Raw genomic sequence first — 12,064 nt, 5'->3', positions numbered from 1 at the left:
GAGGCGACTAAGCACCTCTGCGTCTCGGACCCCTAGTATTATGCATCATGGGCCTGCAACATCCAAGTCTGTTGGGCCCCACGGTTGTGTTTTGTGTCACAAAATCCAGTGGCAACAGAAATATTTTATTCAATTAAAAATAAATGAAGAAAATGGCACGTTGTAAGCCCAGCTCAGAACCAAGGTCCTGCTTGCCCCGGATCGTGCCTGACAAGAGCTAGGATCCAGTGCTGCTTTAGAGGAGGGTGTAAGAACCTGGGGGTAGCAGAGGTGGGGCAATCTGCCCCCACTCTGGTCTGTGGCAGTGAGGCATTGAGCTCTGAAGCATGAGTTTTGCTATCTCTTCCATAGCGTTGTGGGTTAGATCCTCCCCTGCAGTGTCTGCAGCCCAAACCTGGAAGCAAAAGGGACTCGAAAGAGAACTTTTCTGTGTCAGATGCAAACAGGGAACAAGCAGCAGAGACCAGAGCAGGCGAGTTCCTTTACAAACCCTTCCAGCTCTCAGCCGCCTGGGGAGGGAGATTTGCCATGGGCAACGCTCTGATTGTTTAACCAGCCGGCCTAGAGCACACCTCCAGAGTCCCAGGCCAGAGGGGCTCATTGCGATCATCCAGCCTGACCTCCTGTTCAGCCCAGGCCACAGCCTGCCCCCAGTAACTCCGAGAGCACATCTAGCTGAGATGCTCCTTTTCATCTCAAGGGTTCAACTTTCTTGACGCTCCCTGGCTGGCCCAAGCTCTGTGCAGGGATGGAAGTGCCTAGCAGAGGAGCATGGCAAAATGGCTGTGTGATGTCCTTCTCTCCCCTCTTGGCCAGGGTAAGGCCACACCGCCTCCTCCCCTGCCCCGGAGCCGCAGGGAAAGCTGGCCTGCTGGAAGGAGATGAGCCACGTCCCCAACCAAGTTTTCAGAGCAGCCTGGAGAGGTAGGAAGAGCTTTGCTTTGCTGCACCAGCGCTAACCTAGGTGCAGAGCGAAGAGCAGCACGCGGAAATGGGGGCATCCCTCCCCCCAGGCCCAAATACAGCTGTTCTCTTTATGTCCCTGCTGGGTGCACGGGCCCTCAGGGTCACCATCCTGCAGGCCGAGAATCCACGGACCCAGACTTGAGTGCCTCCCATATGCCCCTTGCAGCAACAGCCAGGGCTGGGGAACCGAAGCCAGGAGTTACTGTTTGGGGAAGGTTTCAGAGGTAGCTGTGTTAGTTAGTATCAGCAAAACCAAGGAGGAGTCCTTGTGGCACCTTAGAGACTTTATTTGGGCATCAGCTTTCGTGGGTAAAAAAGCCCACTTCATCAGATGCATGGAGTGGAAAATACAGGAGCAGGTATAAATACATGAAAAGATGGGAGTTGCCTTGCCAAGTGTGAGGTCAGTCTAACAAGACAATTCAATTAACAGCAGGATACCAAGGGAGGAAAAATAACTTTTGAAGTGGTAAGAGAGTGGCCCTTTCAGACAGTTGACAAGAAGGTGTGAGTAACAGTAGGGGAAATTAAGTTTAGGTTTTGTAATGACCCAACCACTCCCAGTCTTTATTCAGGCCTAATGTGATGGTGTCCAGTTTGCAAATTAGTTCCAGTTCAGCAGTTTCATGTTGAAATCTGTTTTTGAAGTTTGTTGTTGAAGAATTGCCACTTTTAGGTCTGTTTTTGACTGATCTCCCTGGTCACAGGGCACAGACCAGCTCATGAGCGGCAGGGTTTGCAACACAAGGCTTCAGAAACAGCTGCCACCCGCTGTCTTGTGTTTGAGGCCAGCTGTGCAGTTCTCCTGCCCCCTGGGGCAGTGTGCACAGCGGGAGGCCAAGCTGGCTGTGGGTTGGCTGTCTTGGGGTCCCTGTTATGTAGCATGAGTGGCTCGTGTCTGTGCTTTTGTCCCGCACAGCTCCAAGCACCTTGCAGGCTGGTAAGTGCTGTGAGCGATCACAGTTCACACCTCGCTGCAGGGCCCCACAGGAAACCAGTAGCCCTGATCCTGAACCTCAGCTCTGTACAGAGTCACACGGCTGCACAGAACTCTCATCTGCCTGCAGCTCCCATGGGTGCTGGGTATGGGGATCAAAGGGGCAGGGCACCCTGCTCCCCTCCTGTACCAGCACTGGGTGCCAGGGTGCAGCCTGCCAGACACAGGGCTCTGAGAGGGCAGCTCATGTATTGGGCCTCGGGAGACACACTGGGATGTCCTGGTCAGAGCTCTCTGCTTCCCCATAAAACGGGTCCTGGTGGGCTGCCCTCACCTGGGGACACCCTCATTGCCCTCATACGGTTTGCTTGTATATTTGGGAGACTCAGTCCCCACTTCTCCCCACAGACAGTCCCCGAGTGCTGCGAACTTCCCAGGCCCTGGTTGCTTCTGCCTGCCTTGCTGAGTCCCCTGAAATCCAGGGTCCCTCCAAGAGCCATGGTGTAGCTGGCTCTCCCCTCTCAAGGTGATGTTGTCCAGGAGGCGCCTAACATGGTTGTGGGGACTGGAGGGCCCCCCACTTGCTTCCGTTACCCTAATGCTGCTTCTTGGCGTCGTTTGGCTGCTGGGGGGTTGCGAGAATCTGTCCTTAGCGCCGGCACTGCTGTTCAGAAACTTCCAAGGTGGGTACTGTCCTGCCCCTGCCTCTGCTGCCGCCCCCTCCTCTCGCCCACCCCTCAGGATGCAGCCTTGCTGCAGGGCTCTCACTCCTGATGCCTGGAGGTTTAACAGGCCACTGGTGGGAGACTGGAGCCTCCCGCTGGCAGAAGAGGTTCCCTGGCTATTTCTAGCGTGTTGGCTGCGTGGGGCTGGGCGTGACATGGGCAGCTCCAGCGTAGGCATGTCTTCCGAGGGGCTCAGTGGGCAGGCGGAGGCCAGGAGGGGCTGTCAGCGTGCTGTGACATGATACCAATGGTAGGGCAGCAGCTGTCGCGTAGGACCGGACCAGACGTGGGCAGGCCCAGGCCTGTGCTGAGTCTTTCCCCAGCCCTGGGCTCCCTTAGAAGGATGGTGAATCCAGGGAGTCCCATGTTAACAGGTCATCCCTTGCTCTTCTCCCCAGTGTATCGTCTGGCAACCTACTGCCTGTGCCACACGGACCCCTCCCTCCTGCTCCTCAACTTGCTGCTCTTTCCTGTGCTGGGCTGGCGCCAGGAGCGCCAGCAGGGGACCCTGCGCTACCTCCACGCCTCCCTGCTCAGCGCGGTGATCTCGGCTCTGCTCTACCTCATCCTGGCTGGGCTCTGGGCGCCTGCCCCTGATGCTGCCAGCGGCTACACTCCGGTCCACCTGGCCATGCTGGGGCGCCATCTGGTACTGAGGAGCAGGGCTGGGGCCTCGGGGCAGGTTGGGGCTGGGGCCCTGCCCTGGCTTCTCCTCGCGTTCAGCCAGCTTCTCTCCCCCGGGTGCCCCTTCCTCCTCCACCTGAGTGGTGCGCTCACAGGGCTGGCCTGTATCCTCTGTGTGATGGGCAGGGTGTTCCCGGGGCCTTGCCAGCCTGGCAAGGTATCGACTGGGCCCTGAAGAGGGGCACTGGTGTCCCCACAGATGCTGCAAGCCGGTGTGATCAGTTGGCCTGTGGAATGGGGTCCCCAGGGAAGGGGAGGGTGCCCCTGGATAGAGCTCCAGTGAACAATCCTGCCCTGGGACTCCACAGGGCTTTGACACCCCTAGATATTAGGGGCCTCAGTCCCTGGAAGTGCACCAGCCCTTAAAGCCCCTGCTCTCCTGATCATAGTTCAACCCCAGCCATCATCAGATCGGTGTGTCATGGCCCTCCCAGGCCCGCTGTCAGCGCCCCAAGTGAGTCCACTTCTGCTCCAGCTGGTAGGAGAAGGGATCCTAACTAAGGGCCTCTGCTTCCTCCACCAGCAGCCTCACCTCACTCCTCAGGGGTGCCAGGGCCTGCTTGCTAGGCAGCTTCCTATCAATCTGTGTCCCAGCCTCATCGGCAGCCAGCCCCCTGCCTGGGCTGCAGCCTCCTAGCCCCACTGTTGCAGGTCAGCTAATTAGCCACAGCTGGGGAGGTAGTGACTGTCCCTAGTGACAGTGGCTGAGGGGGGTTTATATGCCCCATCACAGGGCCAATGGAGCCAGTGGGTGCAGCCTGTAGCAACTATGCCAAAGTCAGTGGGGACAAGGCAAGTATCACACACATGGAGCTGGCATCCAGGAGGTTTGAAGAGCACATGTATTTTAGGTGCCATGATGGCAGCAGGGACAGCAAGTAGCAGAGCAGTGTCCACTAAAGCAGCCCCCCTGCCCCCCAAGCCTGGCTGCAGACTCAGAAGAGTGACACTGGTTGCATTCAGAAGGAGTCTTCACAAACAGAAAGGCAAGAAACAGGAGAATGTTCCACCCAGCTTCCCCCAGATGTGACTCCACGGAAGTCAGTGGTGGGGGAGTGCCTGGGGTCACAATTCAGCCATTAATTCTTTTAAATGAAAGCTAAGATTGTGGAGAAAACAGTCCACTCCACAGGAAAATAGCTAATGTCCCAGATTGCCCACTCTGGAGATGGGATATGGGATATGGAACCTAGTTTGGATGCTGCCCCGGCTGGGAGGGAGTGAAAGTCCTTTCCATCTGGTAGCTTTTCAGTGGCCCATGTGAAAGACGTTTGATGGGTCTCAGTCCAGCTCTTAGGGGATAGGTGTCCCCACATTACAGAAACCACCATGCCAGCAACCACTAATTGACCTCTTGTCTGGGCTGTAGAGGCTGGATTTTTCCTTCCCATCTCTCAAGCCAGGGCAGAGGCACATTGCTGGGTAGGAAGCTGGCACTGCTGGTATCTTTTTATTAGCTTAGGGGTTTGTCTCCAAGGTTGGTGTTCCACCAGCACTAATCACGCCGTAATATCTCACAGCCCCCAGAAGCTTGGTGATCTGGGGGCCTGTGTGCTATCCCATGCCTCTTTAGCACAGAGTGCCTGGCATCCATTGCACGGCCTCAGACACTCTCCTTCCCGCGAGCTTTCTCCAGGTGCCCGTCTCTGGCTCATGCTCGCAGACCTTGGCACAACAGATGTACACACTGATCGTAAACTAACCATCCCGGGGTTTGTGGTTACTCCAGGGGATTTTGCCCAGCTGAAGGGAGCATTATTAGGCACCTGAGCTCTGCCTCTGATGTGGTTATAACAAGAGCCAGTCACAGCTGCCATCATCTTTATGGAGACTACAGATCCCAACATGCCTTGCAGACCCTTGGTTATTTGGCTCCTAGCTAGCCAGGCTGGGGCCCAGGAAGCGTCTCCTGCTGGGGCCAGCAGATGTTTTCCTTGACCAGAGGAACTGGTGGCAGATTGGTCCCGGTCTTGTCGTGGCTGGAGCTATCGGAGAGGCGCCTGGAAGTGCTACATGATGGGGCTGTCTGCAGGACACTGGCGAGAAGTGGCTTCGTCCGCTTTATCCTGTGTCCAAGAGCGGGGATCCTTCCCACTAGCCATGCGGCCAGCACCAGGGGCAGGTACATGAGGCGAGAGACACCATCAGCTCATGGCCCCTGGCTCTCCCCCTGTGCCCCCAGGCAGGCCTGGTGACCCACTGGTTACCGCCATTCATCTCCCTCCCTGACTGCCTGGCAGAGACCTGGCTGGAGAGGGCAAGGAGGGAGGCCGTGGTGTGGGTCACCCACTAGCGACCCCTCTGGTCTAGTGCTGCATAGCAAGGAGTCCTAGGAATGGGATGTGGGGTGGGGACTGACCCAGAACCTCCTCCCCCAGACACAGGGAGTCTCCAGAATCACTGCTTTAGGGTCTGGCATTGCCAGCATGAGAATCACGTCCCTGCTAGAGTCACGGGGCACTCTCCCTCCCAGTGAAGGAAAGGCACTCCCCCCCCAGCCCCATTCAATTGGGGGCCACCCTGATTGCCCTCTGTGATGGGCTGGGAGGCTGCTCCCTCCCGCTGTTTGTTTGGACCCCCCTCTAATTCCTTCCTTGATTCCCAGGTCTCCAAGACTCTCTGCCCCCCCAGCCCAGCAGTGCTTCTCAGGGGGCCTTTCAGACCAGTCCTTGGCCATGGCACCTGCCTCTTCTTGGGCTGCTGAAAGACCGGGGTGCTGGCAGAGCTCTGGGATGCCATACCTGTCTGTCCCTCTGGCTCACTTCCCAGATCTCCATGGGAGTCCTCCCCCCTGGGACAGCCCCAGCCTGCACTCTGGGGCATCACTCTTGGGTTTGGGAGAGGTCCTGCTGGATGAGCAGCTGCTGCTGGCCGGGATCCAGGCCTCCCTGAGGGACGCCAGCCTGGAGGCTGCCGTGAGCGGAGTGCAGCTTTCCAAATCCTCTGTCTCCTCTCTGCGGTAAGGGGCATGGCAGCATGGGGGCAAGGGGATGGAGGGGGAGGCAACCCCTTGGTGACCAGTGTGGACCAGAGGCCACTTGGCTTCTAACTCAGAACCAGATTGGGGGGCTGTTTGGGCAGCACCCACCAAGCCTGAGAGCATAGTGTGGGCTGCCCTCTGGCTCCCTCCCATCTCTGCTGGGCTGCAGGTCTTGGTACAACTTGTTCATGTTCCATGGCTCCTGCCGCCAAGGTCCTGTCATGCCGACCTGGACAGATTGGGCTAGCTCAGCCCTGTTGAGTGATACGGACAGGCGGAGCATTGCACACTAGGAACTGTGGAGTCTACGAGCCACCTGATGGGCAGGGAGGCTGCTGTCTGCGCCATTGCTTGTGCGTTTGCTGGGGATGGACCGTGCAGGAGTGTGGGCAGCCCACCAGCAACCATACAGCCATCTGTATCAAACAGGCCCAAGTTCTCCCCACCTGCCCCTGCTTTCCCTGCCTGACCCTGTGTCTCCACCCACAGTCCAAAGGTTTCTTCAAAAAAGAACTAGATAAGTTCATGGAGGATCGGTCCAGCAGTGGCGATTGGGCAGGGATGGTGTCCCTAGCCTCTGGTTTCCAGAAGCTGGGAATGGGCGACAGAATCACTTGATGATTCCCTGTTCTGTTCATTCCCTGTGGGGCACCTGGCACTGGCCACTGTTGGAAGACAGGATACTGGGCTTGATGGAGCTTTGGTCTGACCCAGTCTGGCCGTTCTTATGCCTGTCTCCCTCTTGCTCCCCAGGCTGCAGCAGCTTGAGAGGATGGGCTTTCCCACGGAGCAGGCGGTGGTGGCACTGGCAGCCACGGGCCGAGTGGAGGGGGCCGTCTCACTGCTTATTGGAGGCCAGGTCGGGGACGAAGCCGTGGTAATGTCGGAGAGCAGGCCAGCCTGCCGTGAGCATCTGCTTCCCACAGAGCAAGCCGTACCGTGCTTTCCCACCGCAGAATAAAGGGCCCCAGTAATTAACAGTGGAAATAACGGCCCCAGGCTGAACCACTGGGTTTAAGATCACCAGGCCCTGAGGGAAGGAAGAGAGCAAAGCCCATTACCGGAAACACCATGAGCTTGGGGGCATGCACCCTCTATCCCAAGATGGGGGAGTCCTGTAGGGCTCAGCTCCAGGCCTGGGCTCCATGGGGAATGGTTAGGCTCATAGACTTTAAGTTCAGAAGGGACCATTATGATCATCTAGTCTGACCTCCTGCACTATGCAGGCCATACAATCTCACCCATCCACTTCTATAACAAACTCCTAACCTATGTCTGAGTTATTGGAGCCCTCAAATTGTGGTTTGAAGACTTCAAGCTGCAAGTGACTCGTGCCCCATGCTGCAGAGGAAGGTGAAAAACCTCTAGGGCCTCTGCCAATCTGTCCTGGAGTAAAATGCCTTCCCGACCCCAAGTATGGCAATCAGTTAAACCCTGAGCATGGGCAAGACTCACCAGCCAGCACCTGGGGATGAGGAAGCAGGAGCAGGTGAGGCAGGTGCTGAGCTGAGTGCTGCAGGGAGGAAGAGCAGTTGCATGACTGAGGCATGGCTTGGGCTGTGCAGAGGAGTCACTTGCAGCATGGTGTCTCCTACCTTCTCCATCCCTCCCCTCGTACCAGCCCCCACGGGCTCTGGCCTCTTGTTTTCTGCCTGATCCATCCCTTTCTTGGTAAGGCTATGCTAAATTTTAACTTGAGTTAGCAGCCAGGTTAGTACTGGCCATTCTGGGCCTCCCAAATATTCCAGGGCACAAGCCTCTATGATTGAGGCTGGGATTCAGGCTGTCCTGGAACTGACATTTAGGGAGCGTCCATGCTAGCATGGGCAAATATATTTGCTAATTGGTGACTGAGTGACTGGTGTTAGAAAGCACCAGTGTAGACAGATCGTCACTAGCTGGGGCGGGGGGTGAGGCCAGTATTGGGGACAGCACAGATGAACACAGCCCAGGGAACTCCAGATTTAATGCTGCTGCTGGGTGCAGGGGATGCTAGAAAACAGGCCAGATCCATGCTTGTGTTCTCTGGAGCCTAAACTCTGCTACACATTGTGTCATCCCAGGCAGTCCCATGGCCTCGGGGTATGGAGTTATGTCACCAGCAGTCTGGGAATTGTACACAGTCCGTAACCGTGACATCTCCCCAAAGGCCGACTGCCCTGGAAAGCAGAGGGGAGGGCTAGCCAGGGAAAGGTGCCTGCCAGCTCCCATCTTATTGCCTGAAGGTGGTACCTGCTTTCTCTGCCTGCCCTCTGGCTGGCTTTACCAAGGGTTGGCTCCTGGACCCACCAGCTCCCATGCTACATGGGATCCATCTGGAGACTGCCAGCATCATGGCCCTGCAGCTACTTTCCAGCCTTGCTCTGGCTTGCCACAGGCTCTGAGCCAGCGAGCCCTGCCACCATTGCTAGGGGCCCCTGCAGAAGTGCCTGCTGCCTGGCCAGCCGGATGTGCCTGCCTGGGGAGCTGACCTGTGGACCCGTGGAAGTGACCTGTCACTGTTCTTTGCTAGAGAAATAAAGTTTCACCAAACCCTGGGGAGGCTGCTGGCTGCTCTCATTGCCTGTGGCTGGGCTCAGCCAGTCATTTGTTTCCCTCAGGTCCTTCCCCTTGGTGCAGCCTCTGGGTGAGGGCAGAGCTGCAGAGCACTGGGAGCGCCAGGCCCCTAGCCAGCATCCTTCCTGGCTGCAGCTGATGCCTGTCAGTGGTGCTAGTCCCACAGCCTCGCTGCTCTCCCCCCAGCTCTGTAAGCACAGCCAGACTGCCATGGCGCTGGAGCTTAGGGACACGTTTTAATGACCTTTAGACCATTTGTCCCCCACTTGGCCGGGATCATGAGCATACACAATACAAAGGCAGGTTCCCTCCCCAGCCGTTTGTGCAGTTGGTGGCAGGATTGCACTGGTTGCTGGTTTCAGACAGGCCTCCGCCCTAATGGCCCCAGACTTCCCTGCTCCTTTCCTTTCTTCCTATTTTACAGCAGCTCTCCCAGTTGTTAGTGGGTCTCAGGGCCCACAGGGAAGGATGGTGGGAGGTGGGGCAAGGCTGTGCTGCTGCTAGGTAGGTTTTGGTTATGTGTCCCCTGGAGCCCTCCCCAGCCATGGTTAGCTGAGGGAATGCTGATCAAGGAGATGGAGCAGGGAGCTGAGGCCTGGCCTCTGCCTGTGTTCAGCCATGCCCATGGTGACTGCCCTTGATGACACTTTGGCCTCCAGGTGGAAGATCCCTCCTCCCTGGGGGAAGGTGTCCAGGGTGGGGCTGGGGATGCTGGAAGGGGATATGCCTGAGGCTCAGCTGGAGCCTGCCCCAGAAGAACTGTTCTCCAGGTAAAGCCTTTGGGGTGGAAGAAGCCGGCACATGGGAGCAAGACTGCCTGAGCTGCAGGGTGCCCCTGCCACAGTGGGTTCTAGCATCATCCCCGTCTGTGTGCAGACACCTTCCCAGCACAGCAGCCGGTGTGGGGGCCTGGCTGTTGGGTTATGGGCTGCTCTCCACATGGGTTGGGGGAAGAATGGGCTGGATGGTGGAAGCCCCTGGGCCTGAGAGAGGTCTGGACCATCAGAGATAAGCAGGGTGGCCAAGAGCAGGCAGCCAGAGCCCAGCCCGGCAGGGTTCGAGCAGGTGTATGCTGCACCCAGGCTCAGCCTGGTTTTCAGTGTTCAGCTGGAGCCACCCCACATTAGTGCTAGTGTCCAGTGGTACGGGCAGAGCTGCTCAGGGGCTGCCGGGGCCCAAACCCATAATGAGGTAACGGACTGGTGGAGAGCCTAGTGCTGGGCAGCGCTACAGGTGCCAGCTGCCCCTGCTCGGGGGCTGGATTCACAAGTGAAAAGGCAAGAACTTGGCTCTATGGGGCTGAGCCAATCCCTGGGGACTAGGAAAGACCAAGGTAGCATCCTCTGCACCCCCTCAGTGGGGGAGCCAAAGACTGAATTCCTGGCATGTGCCCAGGATAAACCCTCTGCAGTTTGGGGGCAGGAGGGGGAACGGAGCCCCCTGTGCCATCCTTGCCAGGCCGGGAGCTACAGGCCAAGGTCATCTAGAAGACATCCCACACAATAGCACCAAGAGATTACGAGTGCCCCCTGCAGTACAATGAGGGGAGCACGGGGAGGGGGGTGTCCTGGAGCCAGCAGGGGGTCAGTTAGTACACACATAGCTCTGGGTACAGGCCTCTTTAGAATGAGAGCACAAATAAATACGACATCACGCCAGCCAGCGCCACGGCCTGGGAAGGCGCCTCGAGCGTTTCTTCATGCCACAGTCCAGAACGACGTGGGGGGGGGGCGTACCCAAAGGGGCCTTCATGCTTTGGGAGATGCCCCCCGCTCAGGGTGGGCTGCCCCTTCTTCACTTGTTCTCGTCCTCTGCCTTCTGTGCCAGCTGGTGTGGGCTGATTCTGTAGACTGCCAGCCTGTTGCGCTTGCCCCGGTGGAAGCTGGGGGCACTAGTGGGGAAGGGTTCGGCACCTGAACCCGGCTCTGGCTCTAGCAGGGGGAGGGAAGAAAAGCAGAGTCAACTCCAAACGATTCTCCATCAAGACCCAACCAGGGAGCTTGGCCGATCGCAGGGCATTGGCTCTGTTGAACAGCGTCAGTGTCTGGCTATTCCTTAGCGTACCAGTGGCCTAGGCAGAGCACCCAGCAGCCATGTGTTTGCCCTGGTGCTGCAGGCCAAAACTCTGGGCATTGGCTAGTCTCAGAGATTAGCCATGTTCTGTCGGTCTCCCTGCCTTTGTGGGCAGCGGCAGCGATAAAACTGCAGAGTTCAGCCTCTAATCTCCCCAGAGCCCAGGGTTCGGTTGCGCCATCTCCAAGGACAGTCGCATTGTGTCCAGGCATGAGCCCGACACACCAGATGTGGCTGTTTCAGAAGAGCTGCCAAGGAGAGACTGACGCCCTTATTTGAATCCATATGTTGGATCCAGAAGGTTTTTTTCCCAGGGAAGGGGGGGGGCACAGTTCTGGTGCGCCTGATGGCCCCTAAAATGGCTGGGGCCCTGGGCATGGCCTGTGCATTATACTGCCACTGCCTGGCCCCCTTTGGAGCCTGCCCTTCCCGTGAAGGAGTACGTGATCAGCAACAATGCAGCCACATGAGGCAACAATGGGCTGCAAAGTGGGAGTGTCAGGTTCAGCTCGGGGCTCTGGCTTCCCCCTCCAGGTCTGGGAGAGGTTGGTTGTCACTTCACGTCCCTGCTCTCCAGCCAGGTGATGTATGTGGCATATGGACAAAGGAGTCAAGGTCCAGCTCCTCCAAGATCTGTAGGTGCCTAACTCCTGTGGAGGCATCTAAAGACCTTCATGGCTCTGGGTCCAAGTGCTCCCTCTCCATTGCAGCTACTAGAGAGGGTGAGTGAACGGGGGAAGGCTCCAATCTAAGCAGTTGGCTGGGGATAGTGGGTGACCACAGAGCCCAGAATAATGCAGCATGTTAATACAGCACCTCTTGGACTCAGCCAGGCTCCGGTGAAATGGCTCAGCTGGGCTCAGCGCTCTGGGGCTGCCCGGTTTGATGGCATTCAGTCTACAGCCTGTGCAGTGGCAGCTCAGAGGAGTGGTCAGGGGCTGTTAATGACAACGGGAGGCGGGATTCTGCTCCCACTGAAGCCAGGTTTTAGACTGCAGGAAATGGCCAGAAGACCCTGCTGTGATGGGCTCAGCACTTCCAGCCCATTTCATGGACCATCTGCTCCTGCGATTTTCCAGCATCCCTGGCCACAGGCAGGTAACACACATTGCGCAGGACCATGATCAAGGCAGCATCTAGCCC

The 12,064-nt window shown here is 57.5% G+C and overlaps 2 protein-coding genes across 7 annotated transcripts in view; one reads left to right on the top strand and one right to left on the bottom strand.

The window, feature by feature from the left end:
• Positions 1–715: 715 nt before the first annotated feature.
• RHBDD3 (rhomboid domain containing 3) lies at positions 716–7,527 on the top strand. 4 transcript variants are annotated; one of them, XR_004003011.1, is made up of 6 exons: positions 717–924; positions 2,312–2,586; positions 3,027–3,416; positions 5,264–5,434; positions 5,918–6,271; positions 7,046–7,133. XR_004003011.1 is itself a non-coding variant. In XM_030583190.1 (6 exons), exons 2-6 carry the CDS (start codon positions 2,433–2,435, stop codon positions 7,251–7,253), a joined length of 1,113 nt encoding a protein of 370 aa, XP_030439050.1. In that variant the 5' UTR covers positions 718–924; positions 2,312–2,432; the 3' UTR covers positions 7,254–7,527. The 4 variants fall into 4 exon arrangements, 3 of the variants coding, with proteins under 3 accessions (XP_030439052.1, XP_030439050.1, XP_030439051.1); XM_030583190.1 differs by having other exon boundaries at positions 718–924; positions 6,082–6,271; positions 7,046–7,527; XM_030583191.1 differs by having other exon boundaries at positions 720–924; positions 5,270–5,434; positions 6,082–6,271; positions 7,046–7,527.
• An 82-nt stretch (positions 7,528–7,609) lies between these two features.
• The window catches only part of EMID1 (EMI domain containing 1), a 104,477-nt gene continuing 100,022 nt past the window's right edge, over positions 7,610–12,064 (bottom strand). For all 3 annotated transcript variants that reach the window (XM_030583146.1, XM_030583145.1, XM_030583147.1), the window contains one exon: positions 7,610–10,779. In XM_030583146.1, the coding sequence (XP_030439006.1) occupies positions 10,643–10,779 (137 nt within the window). In that variant the 3' untranslated portion in view covers positions 7,610–10,642. The remainder of the gene's footprint in view (positions 10,780–12,064) is intronic.

The sequence above is a fragment of the Gopherus evgoodei genome, chromosome 13 (assembly GCF_007399415.2).
Source record: "Gopherus evgoodei ecotype Sinaloan lineage chromosome 13, rGopEvg1_v1.p, whole genome shotgun sequence".
Taxonomy (NCBI): domain Eukaryota; kingdom Metazoa; phylum Chordata; order Testudines; family Testudinidae; genus Gopherus; species Gopherus evgoodei.
This window is presented reverse-complemented; position numbering and strand designations above follow the sequence as displayed.